The 22040-nt window shown below is 41.1% G+C and overlaps 1 protein-coding gene and 1 pseudogene across 1 annotated transcript; both read left to right on the forward strand.

Moving 5' to 3' along the window:
* Positions 1-16024: 16024 nt before the first annotated feature.
* Positions 16025-16975, forward strand: LOC142834664 (olfactory receptor 5W2-like). The gene has a single exon (XM_075947506.1). It carries the CDS (start codon positions 16043-16045, stop codon positions 16973-16975), a length of 933 nt encoding a protein of 310 aa, XP_075803621.1. The 5' UTR covers positions 16025-16042.
* Positions 16976-17390: 415 nt separating this feature from the next.
* LOC142834745 (olfactory receptor 5W2-like) lies at positions 17391-18121 on the forward strand (annotated as a pseudogene).
* The last annotated feature ends 3919 nt before the right edge of the window (positions 18122-22040 follow it).

Consider the following 22040-nt stretch of genomic DNA (forward strand, 5'->3'; position numbering starts at 1 on the left):
AATGGTAAGTACAGAGATATGATGGAGGAAGGTCATTGGTTAAATAAAAAGAAACTGCTTGGTCCCCCCTCATTGGTTAGAAGATAGGTGGGAGGAGTAAACAGAACAGAACACTGGGAGGAAGAGGAAGTGAGGTCAGACTCGACAGCTCTGCTCTCCGGAGCAGGCGCTTCAGAGAGAGACGCCATGCTACCTGCTCCAGGGAAGATGCACGCTATGAAGCTCCAACCCAGGATGGACTTAGGCTAGAATCTTCCCGGTAAGACCGGTGCTATATAGATGATAAGAAATGGGCTATTCCGGGTGCGAGAGTTAGCCTAGAAGAGGCTAGATAGGAATGGGCCAAAGCAGTGTTTAAAAGAATACAGTTTGTGTGTAATTATTTCGGGGCATAAGCTAGCCGGGCAGGAGGCTGGGGTTTTGGGGACTCAACCCCGCAGCCCCGCCGCTCCATATTACTACAAATGATGCCCAGACGTGTGGCTAACTGGGTCCACATAAAGCCTGAGACAGCTTGGGAAATAATTCTAGAAAAAAATGACAGCGTTGTGCATGGTTTCTTGGTAGCAGCACTTTCTCTGGTCTACTCTGCTTGCTAGAGGCAAGCAAGTGCCTCATCTAAGAGAGGCTTCCTGACTCAGCTTCAGCTGCAAAGCCTGCAGCTCATTAAGAGGTCCTGCCACGAAACACTTAAACGGTGTTGACAAAAAGCTGAACACATGCTTTTCGGTTTTCAGCCGTAGCAGAAAAAAAAAAGGTGCGCGTTTAAAAATGCCAGCTTTCTGGGCCATCCTGCCAGGGCAAACTCTGACTGTCTGAGGCAGGAGGGCTGGCTACCGAGAGAGGACTTGAGTGTTGTCTGTTGTAGCTTGCTGGCTGGCAGGGACCTTGAAACGCCATAGAGGTTGGCTATAACCATGGCTATAGCCAGTACCTCAGCCATGAGGCTGGAAAGCTAAGGAATGGGCTGGATCCAGCCGTCAAAGCCACGTCTTTAGTCCTACTGATATTGCTTGGTAAATTAAAGACTCATGTGGTCAGAAAAACAGAGATACAGTAAAGAGGGCGTCAAAGACAAAGAAAAATTTTAAATGATTTACAGTGTTAAAATATATGCAGACTAAAAGTTAAAATTCTTAAAGTAAACCTCTGTGACCTCAAGGTGTGGTAGCACACGCCTTTAATCCCAGTGCCTAGAAGGCAGAGACAAACAGATCTCTGTGAGTTCAAGGTGTAGTAGCAAACACCTTTAATCCCAATGCCTGGGAGGCAGAGACAGGCGGATCTCTGAGAATTCAAAAAGACAGCCTGGTCTACAGGGTTATTCCAGGTCAAAGATATGCACTCAAAAAGCAAAAGGTTAACCTAGAAATGTCACAGCTGAGATTCTTAAGCGCCTAGTGATTTAAAGGCGCAAATCAAAAGTGCTCCTGGATAGTAAAAAATTGCAGATTCACAATAGGACAGATTCAGACCACTAAATGAGTCACACTGTTGGATGAATGTACGTTGGCTTGGGAGAGAGAAGAAAAAGAATATAGAGAATAAAGTTAATGGTTTAAAAAGAAAAAAGTAAGAGTAAAGTCTTTAAAGAGACAGAGTACAGATAGTTATAGATATAAATAAAAATAAGCCACGTAAAAATGAAAAATTCACAAAGAGTCTGGATTATGTACATTGTGTTTTCTTTAAAATTTTTGACTGTGGGCCCCCCCCCCCCCGCCCTCTTTTGGCGCGTGGCATTGGGAGCTGGGTCCCAGTCCTCGGGGCGCCTGGGCGGGCTGCACTTCCTTTGTTTCTGTGGCCTGCCTGCACCAAGGAGGGTAGGCGCTTTGTTTGCAAGCTACCCAACGAGCACGGAGGCCTGATCTCTCGGCCCCAGGAGAACCAGCGTTGGGGTGAGTTTCTGGCCCGCGGCGCCAGCCAGGGACGGGGATCTCGGGGGTCCCTTGGCCTTCTGTCTTTCTTGGGCTCTCTGCAGGACCTCTATTCCCTGGTTACTGCCTCTTTCTTCCTGGCACACCCAGCTTCCGTCCAGAGCCCTCCCCACTTGCCCCCCCCTGCCCTCTTTTGGCGCGTGGCATTGGGAGCTGGGTCCCAGTCCTCGGGGTGCCCGGGCGGGCTGCACTTCCTTTGTTTCTGTGGCCTGCCTGCACCAAGGAGGGTAGGCGCTTTGTTTGTGAGCTTCCCAACCAGCACGGAGGCCTGATCTCTCGGCCCCAGGAGAACCAGCGTTGGGGTGAGTTTCTGGCCCGCGGCGCCAGCCAGGGACGGGGATCTTGGGGGTCCCTTGGCCTCCTGTCTTTCTTGGGCTCTCTGCAGGACCTCTATTCCCTGGTTACTGCCTCTTTCTTCCTGGCCCACCCAGCTTCCGTCCAGAGCCCTCCCCACTTGCCCCCCCTGCCCTCTTTGGGCGCGTGGCATTGGGAGCTGGGTCCCAGTCCTCGGGGCGCCTGGGCGGGCTGCACTTCCTTTGTTTCTGTGGCCTGCCTGCACCAAGGAGTGTAGGCGCTTTGTTTGCGAGCTGCCCAACCAGCACGGAGCCTGATCTCTCGGCCCCAGGAGAACCAGCGTTGGGGTGAGTTTCTGGCCCAGGGCACCAGCCAGGGACGGGGATCTCGGGGGTCCCTTGGCCTTCTGTCTTTCTTGGGCTCTCTGCAGGACCTCTATTCCCTGGTTACTGCCTCTTTCTTCCTGGCCCACCCAGCTTCTGTCCAGAGCCCTCCCCACTTGCCCCCCCTGCCCTCTTTTGGCGCGTGGCATTGGGAGCTGGGTCCCAGTCCTCGGGGCGCCCGGGCAGGCTGCACTTCCTTTGTTTCTGTGGCCTGCCTGCACCAAGGAGGGTAGGCGCTTTGTTTGCAAGCTGCCCAACCAGCACGGAGGCCTGACCTCTCGGCCCCAGGAGAACCATCGTTGGGGTGAGTTTCTGGCCCGCGGCGCCAGCCAGGGACAGGGATCTCGGGGGTCCCTTGGCCTCCTGTCTTTCTTGGGCTCTCTGCAGGACCTCTATTCCCTGGGTACTGCCTCTTTCTTCCTGGCACACCCAGCTTCCGTCCAGAGCCCCCCCACTTCGCCCCGCCCCCCCCGCCCTCTTTTGCGCCCAGGCGGGCTGCAGTTCCTTTGTTTCTGTGGCCTGCCTGCACCCAGCAGGGTAGGCGCTTTGTTTGCGAGCTGCCCAACCAGCACGGAGGCCTGATCTCTCGGCCCCAGGAGAACCAGCATTGGGGAGAATCAGCATTGGGACGAGCCAGGGTTGGGCACGGAGACCTGATCCCTTGGTGCCAGGAGAGCCAACATTGGGGAGGCCGCGTTGGGGAGGCAAGGAGACCTGATCTGGTAAAGAAGATCCATAAGGGAGTATTTGGAAGAAGAGATGGGCAGACGCCAAGGCAAGAATTCGCCCAACAAACTGAAAAGCAACATGAAGCCACCAGAAACCAGCGACCTCACAACGGAAGGACATGAACACCTTAATCAAGAAGGAGAAAAGATTGACTTCATGAAAGTGATTGACGCCCTTAAACAGCATGTAAAAAACGCCCTTATAGAAATGGATGAGAAATATAACAGAAAGTTTGAAGAGTTGAATAAATCAGTGAATGATACCCTAGAAAACCAAGGAAAAACAATCAAACAGATAATGGAAACAGTTCAAGACTTGAAAACTGAAATAGAGGCAAAGAAGAAAACACAAACAGAGGGCCGGCTGGACATGGAAAATCTAGGTAAACGAATAGAGACTACAGAAACAAGCATAACCAGCAGAATACAAGAGATAGAAGAAAGACTCTCAGATTCTGAAGATACCATAGAGAAAATAAACACTATGATCAAAGAAAACAGCAAGTCCAACAAATTCTCATCACAAAACATTCAGGAAATATGGGACACAATAAAAAGACCAAACCTAAGAATAATAGGAGTAGAAGAAGGAGAAGAAGTGCAGCTCAATGGTCCAGAAAATATATTTAATAAAATTATAGAAGAAAACTTTCCCAACCTAAAGAAAGATATACCTATGAAGGTGCAAGAAGCATACAGAACACCAAATAGGCTGGATCAAAAAAAAACATCCCCTCGCCATATAATTATCAAAACACAAAGCATTCAGAATAAGGAAAAAATATTAAGAGCAGCAAAGGAAAAAGGCCAAATTACTTACAAAGGTAAACCTATCAGACTTACACCTGACTTTTCCATTGAAACCATGAAAGCCAGAAGGTCCTGGATAGATGTACTGCAGAAACTGAGAGACCATGGATGCAAGCCCAGATTACTATACCCAGCCAAGCTTTTGTTCACTATAAATGGAGAAAATAAAATTTTCCAGGATAAAAACAAATTCAAACAATATGCAGCCACAAATCCAGCCTTACAGAAAGTAATAGAAGGAAAATCACTAACCAAGGAGTCCAATAATGACCACAATAACTCAGGCATCTAGAGACCCTTCATCAACACAAACCAAAGAAGGGATACACACAAACTCTACGACTAAAAAACAAATGACCGGAGTTAACAACCACTGGTCATTAATATCACTTAATGTCAATGGGCTCAACTCACCTATAAAAAGGCACAGGATAAGAGATTGGATAAGAAAACAGGATCCAACATTCTGCTGTTTACAAGAAACACACCTCAACCACAAAGACAGGCACCTACTCAGAGTAAAGGGTTGGGAAAAGGCCTATCAAGCAAATGGACCTAAGAAACAAGCAGGTGTGGCCATACTAATCTCTAACAAAGTTGACTTCAAACTTAAATCAATCAGAAGAGATGGAGAGGGGCATTTTATATTCATAACAGGAACAGTTCATAAGGATGAAGTCTCAATCATGAACATCTATGCCCCTAATATAAAAGCACCCACATACATAAAAGAAACATTGCTAAAATTCAAGGCAGCCATCAAACCGCACACACTAATAGTAGGAGACTTCAACACTCCTCTCTCACCAATGGACAGGTCAATCAGACAGAAACCTAGCAGAGAAATAAGACAATTAATGGAGGTAATGAAACAAATGGACTTAACAGACATCTATAGAACATTCCACCCAAATAGGAAAGAATACACCTTCTTCTCTGCAGCTCATGGAACCTTCTCGAAAATCGACCACATAGTCGGTAACAAAGCAAACATCCACAGTTACAAAAAAGTATTATTAACCACCTGTGTCTTATCAGATCACCATGGATTAAAGTTAGAATTCAACAACAAGGCTACCCCCGGAAAGCCCACAAAGTCATGGAAACTGAACAGCCAACTACTGAACCATACCTGGATTAAGGAAGAAATAAAGAAAGAAATTAAAGTCTTCCTGGAATTCAATGAAAATAAAGAAACAACATACTCAAATTTATGGGACACTATGAAGCAGTCCTAAGAGGAAAGTTCATAGCACTAAGTGCCCACTTAAAGAAAACAGAGAAAGCTCACATTGGAGACTTAACAGCCCACCTGAAAGCTCTAGAAAAAAAAGAAGCAGACTCACCTAGGAGCAGTACGAGACTGGAAATAATCAAACTGAGGGCTGAAATCAATAAAATAGAAACACAGAGAACAATCCAAAGAATCAATGAAACAAAAAGCTGGTTCCTGGAGAAAATCAATAAGATTGACAAACCCCTATCCAAACTAATCAAACGGCAGAGAGAAAATTTGCAAATTAATAAGATCAGAAATGAAAAGGGGGACATAACCACAGACACAGAGGAAATTCAGAGAATCATTAGATCTTACTACAAAAGCCTATATGCCACAAAACTGGAAAAGGTAAAGGAAATGGATACTTTCTTAGATAAAAATCATTTACCAAAGTTAAATCAGGACCAGGTGAACAATCTAAATAGACTTGTTAGTCGCGAAGAATTAGAAGCTGTTATCAAAAACCTCCCTACCAAAAAAAGCCCAGGGCCAGATGGGTTCAATGCGGAATTCTACCAGAACTTCCAAGAAGACCTAATTCCTATTCTCCTCAATGTATTCCATATATAGAAACAGAAGGGTCACTACCAAATTCCTTTTATGAAGCTACAGTTACTCTGATACCAAAACCACACAAAGACTCAACCAGGAAAGAGAATTACAGGCCGATCTCACTCATGAATATCGACGCAAAAATCCTCAACAAAATACTGGCAAACCGAATCCAAGAACACATCCGAAAAATTATACATTATGATCAAGTGGGCTTCATTCCTGAGATGCAGGGCTGGTTCAACATACGAAAATCTATCAATGTAATCCAGCATATAAACAAACTGAAAGAAAAAAACCATATGATCATTTCATTAGATGCTGAAAAAGCATTTGACAAAATTCAACATCCATTTATGTTAAAAGTCTTGGAGAGATTAGAGATACAAGGGTCATACCTAAATATAATAAAAGCTATATACAGCAAACCGACAGCTAACATCAAATTAAACGGAGAGAAACTCAAAGCCATCCTGCTTAACTCAGGAACACGACAAGGCTGTCCACTTTCACCATACCTCTTCAATATAGTGCTGGAAGTTCTAGCAATAGCAATAAGACAACATAATGGGATCAAGGGGATTTGAATTGGAAAGGAAGAAGTTAAACTTTCGTTATTCGCAGATGATATGATAGTGTACATAAGCGACCCCCAAAACTCCACCAAAGAACTTTTACAGCTGATAAACAGCTTTAGTAATGTGGCAGGATACAAGATCAACTCCAAAAAATCAGTCGCCCTCTTATACACAAAGGATATGGAAGCAGAGAGGGAAATCAGAGAAGCTTCTCCATTCACGATAGCCACAAACAGCATAAAATATCTTGGGGTAAACCTAACCAGGGAAGTGAAAGAACTATTTGACAAGAACTTTAAGGCATTGAAGAAAGAAATTGATGAGGATACCAAAAAATGGATGGACATCCCTTGCTCTTGGATTGGGAGGATCAACATAGTAAAAATGGCAATTCTACCAAAGGCAATTTATAGATTCAATGCAATCCCCATCAAGATCCCATCAAAATTCTTTACAGATCTGGAGAGGACAATAATCAACTTTATATGGAAAAACAAAAAACCCAGGATAGCCAAAACAATCCTATACAATAAAGGATCTTCTGGAGGCATTACCATCCCTGACTTCAAACTCTATTACAGAGCTACAGTAATGAAAACAGGGTGGTACTGGCATAAAAACAGAGAAGTCGACCAATGGAATCGTATAGAAGACCCGGATTTTACCCCACAAACCTATGAACACCTCATTTTCGATAAACGAGCTAAAAGTATACAATGGAATAAAGAAAGCATCTTCAACAAATGGTGGTGGCACAACTGGATGTCAACCTGTAGAAGAATGAAAATAGACCCATATCTATCACCGTACACAAAACTCAAGTCCAAATGGATTAAAGACCTCATTATCAGCCCGAAAACAATGAATCTGATAGAAGAGAAAGTGGGAAATACCCTACAACAGATGGGCACAGGTGATCGCTTCTTAGGTATAACCCCAGAAGCACAGGCATTAAGGGCAACACTGAATAAATGGGACCTACTAAAACTGAGAAGCTTCTGTAAAGCAAAGGACACTGTCACTAAGACACAAAGGGAACCTACTGACTGGGAGAAGATCTTCACCAACCCCGCAACAGACAAAGGTCTGATCTCCAAAATATATAGAGAACTCAAGAAACTAGACTTTAAAATGCTAATTAACCCAATTAAAAAATGGGGCACTGAACTGAACAGAGAATTCTCAACAGAAGAACTTCAAATGGCCAAAAGATACTTAAGGTCGTGCTCAATTTCCTTAGCAATCAGGGAAATGCAAATCAAAACAACTTTGAGATACCATCTTACACCTGTCAGAATGGCTAAAGTCAAAAATAACAAGGATAGCCTTTGCTGGAGAGGCTGTGGAGGAAGGGGTACCCTCATCCATTGCTGGTGGGAATGCAATCTTGTGCAACCACTGTGGAAGTCAGTGTTTCAGTTTCTCAGGAAATTCGGGATCAACCTACCCCTGGACCCAGCCATACCACTCTTGGGAATTTACCCAAGAGATGCTCTATCACATGTCAAAAGCATTTGTTCAACTATGTTCATAGCAGTATTATTTGTAATAGCCAGAACCTGGAAACAACCTAGATGCCCTTCAATGGAAGAATGGATGAAGGAAGTATGGAATATATACACACTAGAGTACTATGCTGCGGTAAAAAACAATGACTTCTCGAATTTTGCATGCAAATGGATGGAAATAGAAAACACTATCCTGAGTGAGGTATCCCAGACCCAAAAAGAAGAACATGGGATGTACTCACTCATAATTGGTTTCTAGCCATAAATAGGGGTCACAGAATCTACAATTGGCGAACCTAAAGAAGCTAAGTAAGAAGGTGAACACAAGGAAAAACATATCGTTATCCTCTTGTATAAGGGAAGTAGACAAAATTGCCGGGGAGAAAAGTGGGATCTTGGGGGTGGGGTGGGAAGGGGGTAAGGGGAGATGGGGAGAGAAAAGGTAGAAGGGAAGGAGGGGGGACTTGGGGAAACAGGAGGATCAGGATAAAGGAAGGTTGGATAGGGGAGCACGGAACCACAATCCTTAGTTAAGGGACCCACTTTAGGGTGGGCAGGAGAATTGACCCTAGAGGGGCTCCCAGGTGCCCAAGCTGAGGTCCCCAGTTAGTTCCTTGGGCAGCTGAGGATAGGGAACCTGAAATGACCCCATCCTAGCGCAATACTGACGAATATCTTGCATATCATCTTAGAACTTTCATCTGGCGAGGGATGGAGATAGAGACAGAGACCCACACTGGAGCACTGGACTGAGCTCCCAAGGTCCCAATGAGGAGCAGAAGGAGGGAGAACATGAGCAAAGAAGTCAGGACCACGAGGGGTGCACCCACCCACTGAGACAGTGGAGCTGATCTACTGGGAGCTCACCAAGGCCAGCTGGACTATTACCAAAAAAAGCATGGGATAAAACTGAACTCTCTGATCATGACGAACAATGAGGGCTGATGAGACGCCAAGGACAATGGCACGCAGTTTTGATCCTACGCAATCTGCTGGCTTGGTGGGAGCCTAGCCAGTTTGGATGTTCACCTTCCTAGATATGGACGGAGGGGGGAGGACCTAGGACTTACCACAGGGCAGGGAACCCTGACTGCTCTTTGGACTGGAGAGAGAGGGGGAGAGGAGTGGGGGGGAAGGGGACAGGGGTGGGAGGAGGGGGAGAAGAATGGGAGGAGAGGGAGAAGAGTGGGAGGAGGGGGAGGGAAAGGGGAGGCTGGGAGGAGGTGGAAATTTGTTTTTTTTTTCTTTATTCTTCTTTTATCAATAAAAAAAATGTTAAAAAAAATTGACTGTGAAGGAGCTAAGTACAGAGAGACATTTCATTATATGGGCTGCCAAGTGGAACCAGAACGGATATCATGAGGGTATGATTTCAGAATTTGGATCTAAGGATATGATGCTTTGGAAAGGAGTTTCTTATTTTGTTTTCACAGAGGATGAGACCCTGTTCATTTCTTCAATTCCGATTTGGTATGATGGACCACGTCCTCCTGAAGGGTTGCTGTAAACATCTTCAGAAAATTACTTTGCTCAACTGCCAACTGAGATGACCCTGGCACACAGGTTATACCATGAAAGACCTAATTAATGACCCCCCCATTTAGCAGGAAGCAGTTTGGAGAGAAAAAACTGCGCCCATGTTCCCAAATATAGTTTATAAATGTTATTTTACATTTAAAGGGGGATATAATATAGACATGAATAATTTGCATTAGTATAGATTTTGCTTTATTGATAGAGATTTACGGTCAATTTTGTTATATGTATAAATGTTTCTGATGTAACTTTTACTTGATAACTGTTTTGTTATATGTAATTTTGCTATGTTAAAGTTAAAGCCTTTTTTTTTTGTTTAAACCGAAAAAGGGGAAATGATGGAGGAAGGTCATTGGTTAAATAAAAAGAAACTGCTTGGTCCTCCCTCATTGGTTAGAAGATAGGTGGGAGGAGTAAACAGAACAGAACACTGGGAGGAAGAGGAAGTGAGGTCAGACTCGACAGCTCTGCTCTCCAGAGCAGGCGCTTCAGAGAGAGACGCCATGCTACCTGCTCCAGGGAAGACGCACGCTATGAAGCTCCGACCCAGGATGGACTTAGGCTAGAATATTCCCGGTAAGACCGGTGCTATATAGATGATAAGAAATGGGCTATTCTGGGTGCGAGAGTTAGCCTAGAAGAGGCTAGATAGGAATGGGCCAAAGCAGTGTTTAAAAGAATACAGTTTGTGTGTAATTATTTCGGGGCATAAGCTAGCCGGGCAGAAGGCTGGGGTTTTGGGGACGTAGCCCCGCCGCTGCTCATATTACTACAGAGATATAGGAAGAATTTAAGAAATGTAAATTCCAAACTAGTTCGTACTTTCAAAATTGTGAGAAGTTTATTGTGTATGAGTTAAATCTCAAACGGTAACATTTTAAGTTACTATTAGAACCAAGAGGCGATGACGATATAGGCCCTGCATAGTGGGACAAAACACCGGGTCCCCACCCCAACTGTCTCAGCTTATCTAGTCTGCCAGCAGGAGAGTTTTCTACAGGTAAGCTGCTCCAAAACACACCCCTTTCCACAAGATCCTACAAGCTACAAGCCCCATCCTACCCATAACTTGTCTATCCTCCTGAAACCTTGGTAGAACTCTGAAACACAGCTTTCTACAATACAGAGAGAATTTCTGCCTCACCTTCTCTATCCAGCCAGCAGGAGACTTTCCTGCAGGTAGGCTACCCCAAAACCTACCCTCATCCACCAGACCCTGCAAACTACAACCACCATCCTGGCCCCAAGCTCACCTATCCTCCTGCAAACTTAGTGGAACTCTGAAACACAGCTTGCTACAATACTGAGAGGACCAAGAGGTGAGTGACCACCACCCAGCAGCACACCCTACTTTCTAGGCCCTCCATAGTGAGGCAGAAATCCAGGCCTCTCCCACACCTGTCTCACCTTCTCAAGCCAACCAGCAGGGGAGTTTCCTTCTGAGAGGACCAAGAGAGAGGGCCAAGAGAGTGAAGAAGCAAAGCAGACCAAGAGAGCAGGCTAAGAAAGATCTTAGTGGCTCCCAGAGACACAGATATTTATTGTACAGAGCACACCAGGAATGAATGATTCCCAAAGACTTAGACAGCCACTGCAAGGATTGGACCAAGATGCAAAGACACTGCCAGCATCAACTGAAGGAAGGGATGGGTAGGTGCCAATGCAAGAATTCATCCAACAACCTAAAAAGCAACATGGTAACACCAGAAGCCAGTGGTCATACAACAGAAAGAATTATCATCCTAACCAAGAAGAAGCAGAAGAAAATGCTTTAAATATAACTTTATGAAGATGTTGGAGACCTTTAAAGAGGAAATAAAAAAACGCCCTTAATGAAATGGAGGAAATAACAAGGAAAAATTGGAAGAAATTAATAAATCCCTCAAAACCAAACAAAAAACATGAAAAAATAATCAAACAGTTAAAGCACACAGTTCAAGACTTGAAGAATTAAATAGAGGCAATAAAGAGAACACAATCAGGAGGAATTCTGCATATGGAAAATCTGGGTAAAGGAACCGAAGTTATAGAGGTAAATTAAAAGAGATGAAAGAGAGAATCTCAGGTGTTGAAGATACTATAGAGGAAATAAATTTATTGGTCAAATGAAATATTAAGTCCAACAAATTCTTAACACAAAACATCCAGGAAATCTGGGACGCCATGAAAACCTAAGAATAATAGGGATAGAAGAAAGAGAACTCCAGCTGAAAGTCACATGAAATATATTCAACAAAATAATAGAAGAAAACTTTTCCAACCAAAGAAGAATATTTCTGTGGAAGTACAAGAAGCTTACAGCACCAAATAGACTAGATTAAAAAAAGTCCCATTGCCATATAACAATCAAAATGCAAAACAAAAAATAAAGAAAAAATATTAAGAGCTGCAAAGGAAAAAGGTCAAGTAACATATAAAGGTAAACATATCAGAATTAAACCAACCTTGTCAGTAAAAGCCAGAAGGTCTTGGGAAGATGTGCAGCAGACACTAAGAGACCACAGATGCAAGCCAAGACTACTACACCAGAAAAGCTTTCAATCATCATCGATGGAGGAAACAAGATATTCCATGACATAACCATTTAAATAATATGTATCCACAAAAAAATCCCTGCTGATAGTAATAGAAGGAAAACCCCAACCAAATGAATATAACTACACACACAAAAACACAGGCAACAGATCCCCTCCCAACAACAAAACCCAAAGAAAGGAAACACACAACCACTATCACAGAAATATAACAGGAATTTAAAATCACTGGTCATTACTATCTCTTACTATCAATGGACTCAATCCATCTACAAAAAGAAGCAGAATATGAGAATGGATACAAAAACATGATCCAGCCTTCTGCTGTATACAGAAAACACACCACAACCTCAAAGACAGACATTATCACAGAAAAAAGGGTTGTGAAAAGGTTTTCCAATCAAATGGACCCAAGAAACAAGTGGGTGTTGCTATCCTAATATCTAACAAAATAGATATCAAACAAAAATCAGTCCGAAAATATGGAGAGGGACACTTTATACTCATGACAGTAACAACCCATCAAGATGAAGTCTCAGTCCTGAACATGTATGCCCCTATTACAAAAGCACATACAATGTAAAAGAACATTACTAAAGCTTAAATCACACATCAAACCCATATACTAATAGTAGGAGACTCCAACACTCCACTCTTGCCAATGGATAGAGTGAAACTCAACAGAGAAATTAGAGAACTCACAGATGTCATAACTCAAATGGACTTAACAGACATCTATAGAACATTCCATCCAACACAAAAGAAAATACTTTCTCTTCAGCACCTCATGGAACATTCTCTGAAATTTCCAAAATACTCAGTAACAAAGCAAACCTCCATAGATATAAAAAAATTGGAGTGTCTTTTAAGATAACCATGGTTTAAAGTTAGAATTTAACAACAATACTACTCTCAGAAATTCTACAAACTCATGGAAATTGAGCAGTTAATTATTGAATCACCACTGTGTCAAGGAAGAAATAAAGAAATTAAAAACTGCCTAGAATTCATTGAAAATGAAGGCACAATGTACTCAAACTTATGGGATACTATGAAAGCAGTGCTAGGAGGAAAGTACATAGCACTAAGTGCCTACATAAAGAAAGTGGAGAAAGCTCACACTAGTGACTTAACAGCACACCTGAAAGCTATAGAAGAAAAAGAAGCAGACTCACCCAGAAGAAGTAGAAGACAGGAAATAATAAAATTGAGGGCTGAAATCAATAAAATTGAAACAAAGTAACAATATAAAGAATCATGGAGACAAAAAAAAACCTGGCTCCTTGAAGAAATCAACTAGATAGAACTTCCAAGAAGAACTAATACCTGTATACCTCAAAGTGTTCTACATAATAGAAACAGAAGAACTCACACATCTCAGATCATAAACAACAGAGGAGAGGGTGCCGAACCTGTCCTTGCCCTGTAGTCAGTCTGATGAAAATCTTCAATATCACCATAGAACAGTCATCCAGCAACTGATGGAAACAGAGGCTGGGGACCATATCAGAGCACTGGACTGAGCATCCAAAGTCTAGTTGAAGAGTAGAAGGAGTGAGAATATGAGCAAAGAGGTGAAAACCATGATGTGTACACCCACTGAAACAGTCTACCTGAGCTAATGGAAGCTCACCAACTCTAGCAGCACTGGTATGGAACAAGCATAGGAACATACTAGTTCCTGTGAGTGTGGTGACAGTTACATGGCTCTGGCATACCAAGGGGGCACTGGTAGTGCCACCAGGATTTACCTTTACTGTTTGCACTGGCCTTTTGGAACCTATTCTCTTTGGATGTATACCTTGCTCAGCCTAGATATAGTAGGGAGGATCTTGGACCTTCCCCAAAGCAAGGTGCATCATTCTCTCTGAAGAGTGGATAGAGGTGGGGTGCGGGGAAAGGGGAAAGAATGGCAGGAGGGGGGGTGAGAACTTGGATTGGTATGTATAATAAAATAAAGATATTTTGTTTTCTTTTACAATAAATAAAAATAATTTTAAAAAAATAAAAAAGAAAGTTAATATTAATCTAATCAAAGATTAGGATATGGTTAAAAAAGAAAAATACTGGAAGGACATTGATCATAGTTAAATAGGGACGCATTTTAAATGCATTGTATTTCAGATTGTAATACAGATAACATTGCATATTATACATTATGTTTGTATCAATTATGTTTTAAAGTGCAAAATTAAATTTATTTCTTATTCTGAGACAGATCAACTAGCTAACTATCATAAAACTTAAGCTCAAGGTATGCCTAAAATGTTAATGTATTCTTTGGGGAAAATTCTGAAATAGAAATCTAATTAATTAAATGGTTTCATAACACCAAAACCTTAGGGAAGTAGTTTCAGAGATTTAAACCTCAAATTTTAACTGCATGAAAAAGCACACACTACCATTATTCATCTAAGATTGAACTGTTCATCTCAGGTAGGTTCCTGGATTTCAACATTTAAAGGCACAAAGTTAAAAATATTGATCTTCTTTGGAAAACAGTGAGAGCTACATAGATTAATCAATTTCTCTCTGCTTATATTAATACATTATGAAGTAAAATGGTTAAATGACAGTTTTTTCTCAAAAATAGAAGATTTTGCACTTAAATATGAGCATTTTACTCAATTTATCTTAATCTAAATTCATAAGAAACTCTCTGATTATTTGACCATCATGACAATATGAGAGTTACAGTCTTTGCTGGTGTTCTCTGTTGATGATTCCTTTAACAGATAATGGAGTACCACTTTCTAAATAACAGCATGTGATAATTCAACTTTACTTCAACACCACCAAATAAACCATAAGTAATACTGAGCCAGTGTAATGAAAATGGCTTTCAATGTGTATCCATCCCTGTTTCCTACTCACAAGATTTCATTTAAGAGTCCTATAAGTGCAAATCAATCACATATTAAAGAACACACAAAAAGAGCTCTGAAAATTTCATGTTTCTTTACACTCTTTTCATGTTTAAGATGTAATTCTTGACTTAAAAACTAAAAACAAGAATATATTAGTGTTAAGTCACAGATTTACCAGTTTTCTTTTCTTTTTTAAATATGCTTCTTTAAGTGCCCAAAGTCTAGATGTTTGTCTCTAGACAATTCTTTGGAAAAGACACAAAGACCAGTGAAAACAAAGCATATTATTGCAAGAAAATCTGATTTATTTCTTTGTTATCACATACTACAAGCTACATGGAATCAGAATACAATGATTTTAATTTTCATCAACCAGTGTCATAGACATCCATTGCTTTTAGAATTGGCAAATATTCTTTCAACCAACCATGATTTTAGAGGATCTGAATATATGTAATTAATATTTCTGCTTAGTTAATTTTTTTTCGAGACAGGGTTTGTCCGTAGCTCTTTTGGTTCCTGTCCTGGAACTAGCTCTTCTAGACCAGGCTGGCCTCCAACTCACAGACACCCGCCTGCCTCTGCCTCCCAAGTGCTGGGATTAAAGGCATGCACCACCACCGCCCGGCTTAGCTAAATGTTTTTAAATGCAATAAATGTCTAACATTTTATTTTATAGCCTAAAATCTCTTTGGATGATGTTTTTGTCAACATATTTTGAAGATCATGTAAGATTTCAGGAAATCAAAACATGTTTGCAAAGGTAATGGAATAGAGGGTCAAAATATTGAAAATGTAATAAGTACATTTTGCACAATAGTATATGGATGTTACATATCATGACAACAGAATCTTCAAACTATCAGGTATGTTCTATTATGATTACTATCATAAAGATCTATTTACATAGTAACTTATTGAACAGATTTTTGAACAAAATAAATCCAGAGAATGAATTATTTTCTTTTTTAGAGATAACTGAGAATGCACCTACTCAGTTTTGAAAATTATCTTAAAATTTACAAAATAAAGAAGAATGGATAGGGGAAATTGCTCTTCTGTGGATGAATTCATTTTCTTGGGAATTACCAATACTCCTGGTGTAAAGGTAGGCCTGTTCACCACATTCTTACTTGTTTATCTCATTACTCTTCTGGCCAATCTTGGAATGATCATTTTAATTAGAGTGGACTCTCAGCTCCACACACCCATGTACTTTTTCCTCAGCCACCTCTCTTTCTGTGACCTCTGCTATTCCACAGCAATTGGACCCAAGATGCTGGTGGACCTCGTGGCTGAGGAGAAATCAATTCCCATTGTTGGTTGTGCTCTGCAGTTCTTGACATTCTGTGTCTTTGCAGATTCTGAGTGTCTATTGTTAGCAGTGATGGCCTTTGATAGGTACCAGGCCATAAGCAACCCCTTACTCTACACAGTGAACATGTCCAGCATGGTGTGTTCCATGCTCATGGCTGGGGTTTACCTGGTAGCAACAACAGATGGTTTAATACATACAACCTTGGCATTCCGCTTATGTTTTTGTGGGTCTAATGAGATCAATCACTTCTTTTGTGATTTGCCTCCACTTTACCTCCTCTCTTGCTCAGATATACAAGTCAATGAACTGGCTTTATTTACTGTTTTTGGCTTCATTGAACTGAGCACCATCTCAGGAGTTCTGGTCTCTTATTGTTACATCATTTTATCAGTCTTGAAGATCCGTTCTGCTGAGGGGAGATTCAAAGCTTTCTCCACCTGCACCTCCCATCTGACCACAGTGGCCATTTTCCAGGGAACTATGCTGTTCATGTACTTTCGCCCCAGTTCTTCTTATTCCCTGGATCAAGACAAAATGACCTCATTGTTCTACACTCTTGTGATTCCCATGTTGAACCCTTTGATTTACAGCCTCAGGAACACGGATGTGAAAGAGGCTCTACAAAAACTGAAAATGAAAATGTGGTCCTAAACAACTCTGTCACATGTGCCTGAATGTTTATTTATAATGCTTAGGAATTTTTTTTTCTGGAAAATTGTAATGATGGCATAGATGGAAGTTGTAAATTATAGTTTGAACCAGTAAAATATGTATTTGTTCTAACACCTAAGTACATTAATGTAGTAGATATGAAAATGTTGCATGTTTGAATATATATGTATATAATACTAGTGCATAATATTCATCACTATAAAATTCTCTTGATTACCATAATTGACGATGTATATTTATTTTTGTTTGCTTTTTCTTATATTCTTCTCTCATACATTACATTTTGATCACAGTTTCCCCTCTGTCCATCCCCCCACACTCTCCTATACCCCCAGATCCACTTCTTTGTTTCCCTTCAATAAAACAGCAGGCTTCCCTGGGAAGGGTTAGGGTTATGGCTTATTTATTTTATCTCATTTATCTTATTATTTTTATTGAAAGTCTTGGATTTTTTGATCATTTGGATTAGAATGGATCACCAGCTTCACATGCCAATATATTTCTTCCTGAGCCACCTCTCTGTCTCTGATGATTGCTATTCTACTGCAGTTTGCCCTAAGATGTTATCGGACCTGCTTGTCAGGAGCAGTAATTCATTTTCTTTCCTTCGGTGTGTTATGCAGTTCTTCATCTTCTGCATCATTACAGATGTGGAGTGTATGCTTCTGGCAATGATGGCATTTTATCAGTAGAAGGCAATAAGCACCCCCTTGTTGTATGCAGGAGATATGTCCAGCCAAGTGTGCTACCAACTCCTGGCTGTGGTTTACATTGTAGGTATTGTAGATGCTGTGAAATACACAACATTGACATTTCGCTTGTGTTTCTGTGTGTCCAGTGAAATCAACCATTTCTTCTGTGATTTACCTCCACTTTAACTCCTCTCTTGCTCTGACATACAAGTTAATGAACTGAACTTATGTATTGTTTTTGATTTTATTGAACTGATTACAAAATCAGGAGTCCTTTTCTTTTACTGTTACTTTATCAGTCTTGAAGATCCACTCTACTGAGGGAAGGTTCAATGCTTTCTCTACCTGCACCTCACATTTAACAGCATTTGCAAGGTCCAGCGAGGAAAAGCACTGTCATAATATATTGAATACAGAGAGCAAAAATGAATAAATAAAATGTGATACTGGCTAACATAACATTGCTTGAGAAAGTACTATGTGGATAAAATTATACAAGTGCGCGAAGTCACAAACCCAAATGTACACACACACACACACACACACACACACACAGAGAGAGAGAGAGAGAGAGAGAGAGAGAGACCCACATTAAGACACACACAGAGAGACAGCCACACAAAAATCTCTTTTAAGAAACAAATGTCAGTCACAGATTTCCTTGTATGATAGTCTCAAAGAATTAAAATGCCCAGTCTCATGGAGTACTCATCACTTTAAGAAAAAGTTAAAAGAGAGAAAATATAAAATGAAAAAAATACTAATTTCAACTGAAAAAAATCTGAAGAAGTAGAAACCTGTGGATCAGCAGCTCAAGGTATAGATGACATAGATTTCAATCTATTGCTTACATTTTCTTATAAGAATTCAAGGATCTTGATTTTCTCTCCGGCAGCTTTGTCTACTTCCCATAGCCAAGAGGATAACTATATGTTTTTCCTTTGGTTCACCTTCTTACTTAGCTTCTTTAGGATCACCAATTGTAGGCTCCGTGTCCCTTATTTATGGCTAGAAACCAATTATGAGTGAGTACATCCCATTTTCATCTTTTTGGGTCTGGGTTACCTCACTCAGGATAGTGTTTTCTATTTCCATCCATTTGCATGCAAAATTCGAGAAGTCATTGTTTTTTACCGCAACATAGTACTCTAATGTGTAGATATTCTACACTTTCTTCATCCATTCTTCCATTGAAGGGCATCTAGGTTGTTTCCAGGTTCTGGCTATTACACATAATACTGCTATGAACATAGTTGAACAAATGCTCTTGTCATATGATAGGGCATCTCTTGGGTATATTCCCAGGAGTGGTATTGCTGGGTCCAGGGGTAGGTTGATCCCAAATTTCCTGAGAAACCGAAACCCTGATTTCCAAAGTGGTTGCACAAGATTGCATTCCCACCAGCAATGGATGAGGGTACCCCGTCCTCCATAGCCTCTCCAGCAAAGACTATCATTGGAGAGAAAATTGAGATCTTGGGGGTGGGGTGGGATGAGGGTAAGGGGAGATGGGGAGAGAAAAGGGAGAAGGGGAGGAAGGGGGGAACTTGGAGAAAAAGGAGGATTGGGATAAAGGAAGGTTGGATAGGGGAGCACGGAAGCACAATTCTTAGTTAAGGGAGCCACCTTAGGGTTGGCAAGAGATTTGAACCTAGAATGGCTCCCAGGTGCCCAAGTCGAGGTCCCCAGTTAATTCCTTGGGCAGCTGGGGATAGGCAACCTGAAATGACCCTATCCTATAGCAATACTGACGAATATCTTGCATATCATCATAGAACCTTCATCTGGTGATGGATGGAGATAGAGACAGAGACCCACACTGGAGCACCAAACTGAGCTCCCAAGGTCCCAATGAGGAGCAGAAGGAGGGAGAACAAGAGCAAAGAAGTCGGGACCACGAGGGGTGCACCCACCCACTGAGACAGTGGGCCTGATCTATTGGGAGCTCACCAAGGCCAGCTGGACTGTGACTGAAAAAGCATGGGATAAAACTGGACTCTCTGAACATGGCGAACAATGAGAGCTGATGAGACGCCAAGGACAATGGCAAGGGGTTTTGATCCTACGTAATGTGCTGGCTTTGTGGGAGCCTACCCAGTTTGGATGTTCACCTTCCTAGATATGGACGGAGGGGGGAGGACCTAGGACTTACCACAGGGCAGGGAACCCTGACAGCTCTTTGGACTGGAAAGGGAGGGGGAAAGGAGTGGGGGGAGGGGGAGAAGGGTGGGAGGAGGGGGAGAAGGGTGGGAGGAGGGGGAGGGAAATGGGAGGCTGGGAGGAGGTGGAAACTTGTTTTTTTTTTCTCATTGTCTCAATAAAAAAAAGATAAAAAAATAAATAAATAAATTAATGTAGTACTTTGTCATAAAAAAAAAGAATTCAAGGAAAAGGAGTATTTGGATAGAATTCAATGGTTAAATTGCTTGTTGTTCAATGATAAGGACCCAACTTTGGATTACTAGCATCCATGAAACAAATAAACAAACAAACAAATGAAAGTATATAAAATATTTGTGAGTACCCAAATGAAAAGTGATTTACTATCTTTTAACTTTTTTATTCTTTGACAATTTCATGTGGACTTATAAGTATAATATATTTGGACCATAGTCAACTCTCATTGCCTTCTCTCCCTCCATAAACAAATTTTTCTCCTCCCACCCCCCAAAAAATCCCTTCCTCTTTCCAGGCTCCTTTCTTGTGATTTTTCTGACTTTAATTAGAGCTTAATGAATGACCATTTGTGGGAGTTTTTTGATAGAGCATAAGAAACCAAGCATCATCTGTATCAGTGGAGAATATGACTCCATGTCCCCCAGATTTTATTAAATAACAACAGTTCCTCTGGAATTGTAGAAATCTTGTAGAGATATTTCATTTGTATTTTAATGAGTAAAGCTATCCTGAAGATCAGAATATAAAACAGCCATGCTGGTCAGCCTTACAGACAAGGCAGTGGTGACACACACCTTTAATCCCAGTAGTTCAACATAGAAACTAGGCAATAGTGGTACATGCCTTTAATCAGAGCACTAGAAAGAAATAGAAGATGGGAGGAGGCAGGTCTCAGCTGAGTATCATTCTGAGGATTTGTGGAGGCAGGATACCCAGTTTGGTCTGAGGTAGAGGTAGGAGCCAGTGGCTGGCTGCTTTGCTTTTCTGATCTTTGGGTTGAACCCAGATATCTGTCTCTGGGATTTTATTATTTATGCTACAAAACCTCACTTTGCCCACAAAGAAATGTTGACAGGCCCAGGTAATCACACGTCATATCTAGAACAAATCATTTCCCTACTCTTCTTCCCATCCTGTGACTCATACTTTTTTCTGTGATATTTCCTAAAACTCTGGGCTCAATTTTTGCCTGAGCACTCAACAGTCCTCCTTCCTCACCTATTTATTCACAGATGATTTTGTGGACTAATCATTGCCAACTATAATAAAAGTTTCCCAACCAAGACTGTGAGTAGCATAAATCCATCCATATAAATGTAATGATTTACAAAACAGCTTGACAGCATGTTCATGCAACCAAATAACAGTAGTTGACTCTCCCAGAGAGACTGTAATTAAAGTATTAAATTTCCATGTGTTGCCCTGTGTTTTTCTCTTATAATGATTGAAGACTGTTTTGATGGTCATATAAACTCATATGTTTAAATGAAATGGGTATGAACTAAGTGGAAATAATCCAAAGTTCTACAAACTGAGGGAAAAAAACTGTTAGGCTTTCACTATGTCCTATTGTATCTTGTTTTGTCTGTTTGGTTGTGGTCTGCTCTTCTGAAGAGAAAATGGTGAGGGGAAGTGGACCTGTGGGGAAGAGAAGACTAGGGTAGCTAGGACAAGCAGAGGGAGGAACCTACTGTCAATTTAAAAAAAATAAAAATTAAAAAATAACATCTATTGTCTATTTTAAATTGAATTTATGTGTTCTTTGTATATTCTGGAAACATTTTTCTGATGATAGAATGCTTTGTTTCTTTCTTCAGAATGTAACTAATCTTTTCAGATTCTTTGTATATTTTTCTCATGTCATGTATCATATCTTTTAATAAAACACAATTTACCTTGTCTCAGAAAAGTCTAGTATAAAAGGATCAAATTGTAAGTGTTATTTCCCTGAATTTATAGGTTTGATATTTTTTGATGTTGCATTGTATGGAGTTATTTGAAAATATTTATGACTTAAATATAAACTGAAAAATTGTCTAGACTTGTGTATGAATCAATGTTCTTTTACAGACTTTAACGTTCAAATAAAAATCCTCATCAGTTCTCCAGTTATAATATCTCTAAATTACATATTATCTTTACCACTGTTTTAAGGCAAGCATATTTGAATACTG

The sequence above is a fragment of the Microtus pennsylvanicus genome, chromosome 1 (genome assembly GCF_037038515.1).
Source record: "Microtus pennsylvanicus isolate mMicPen1 chromosome 1, mMicPen1.hap1, whole genome shotgun sequence".
Classification (NCBI taxonomy): domain Eukaryota; kingdom Metazoa; phylum Chordata; class Mammalia; order Rodentia; family Cricetidae; genus Microtus; species Microtus pennsylvanicus.

What these genes read in the sequence shown, in the direction of transcription:
- LOC142834664 (XM_075947506.1), top strand. Translation starts at nt 16,043, where the DNA reads ATGGATAGGGGAAATTGCTCTTCTGTGGATGAATTCATTTTCTTGGGA.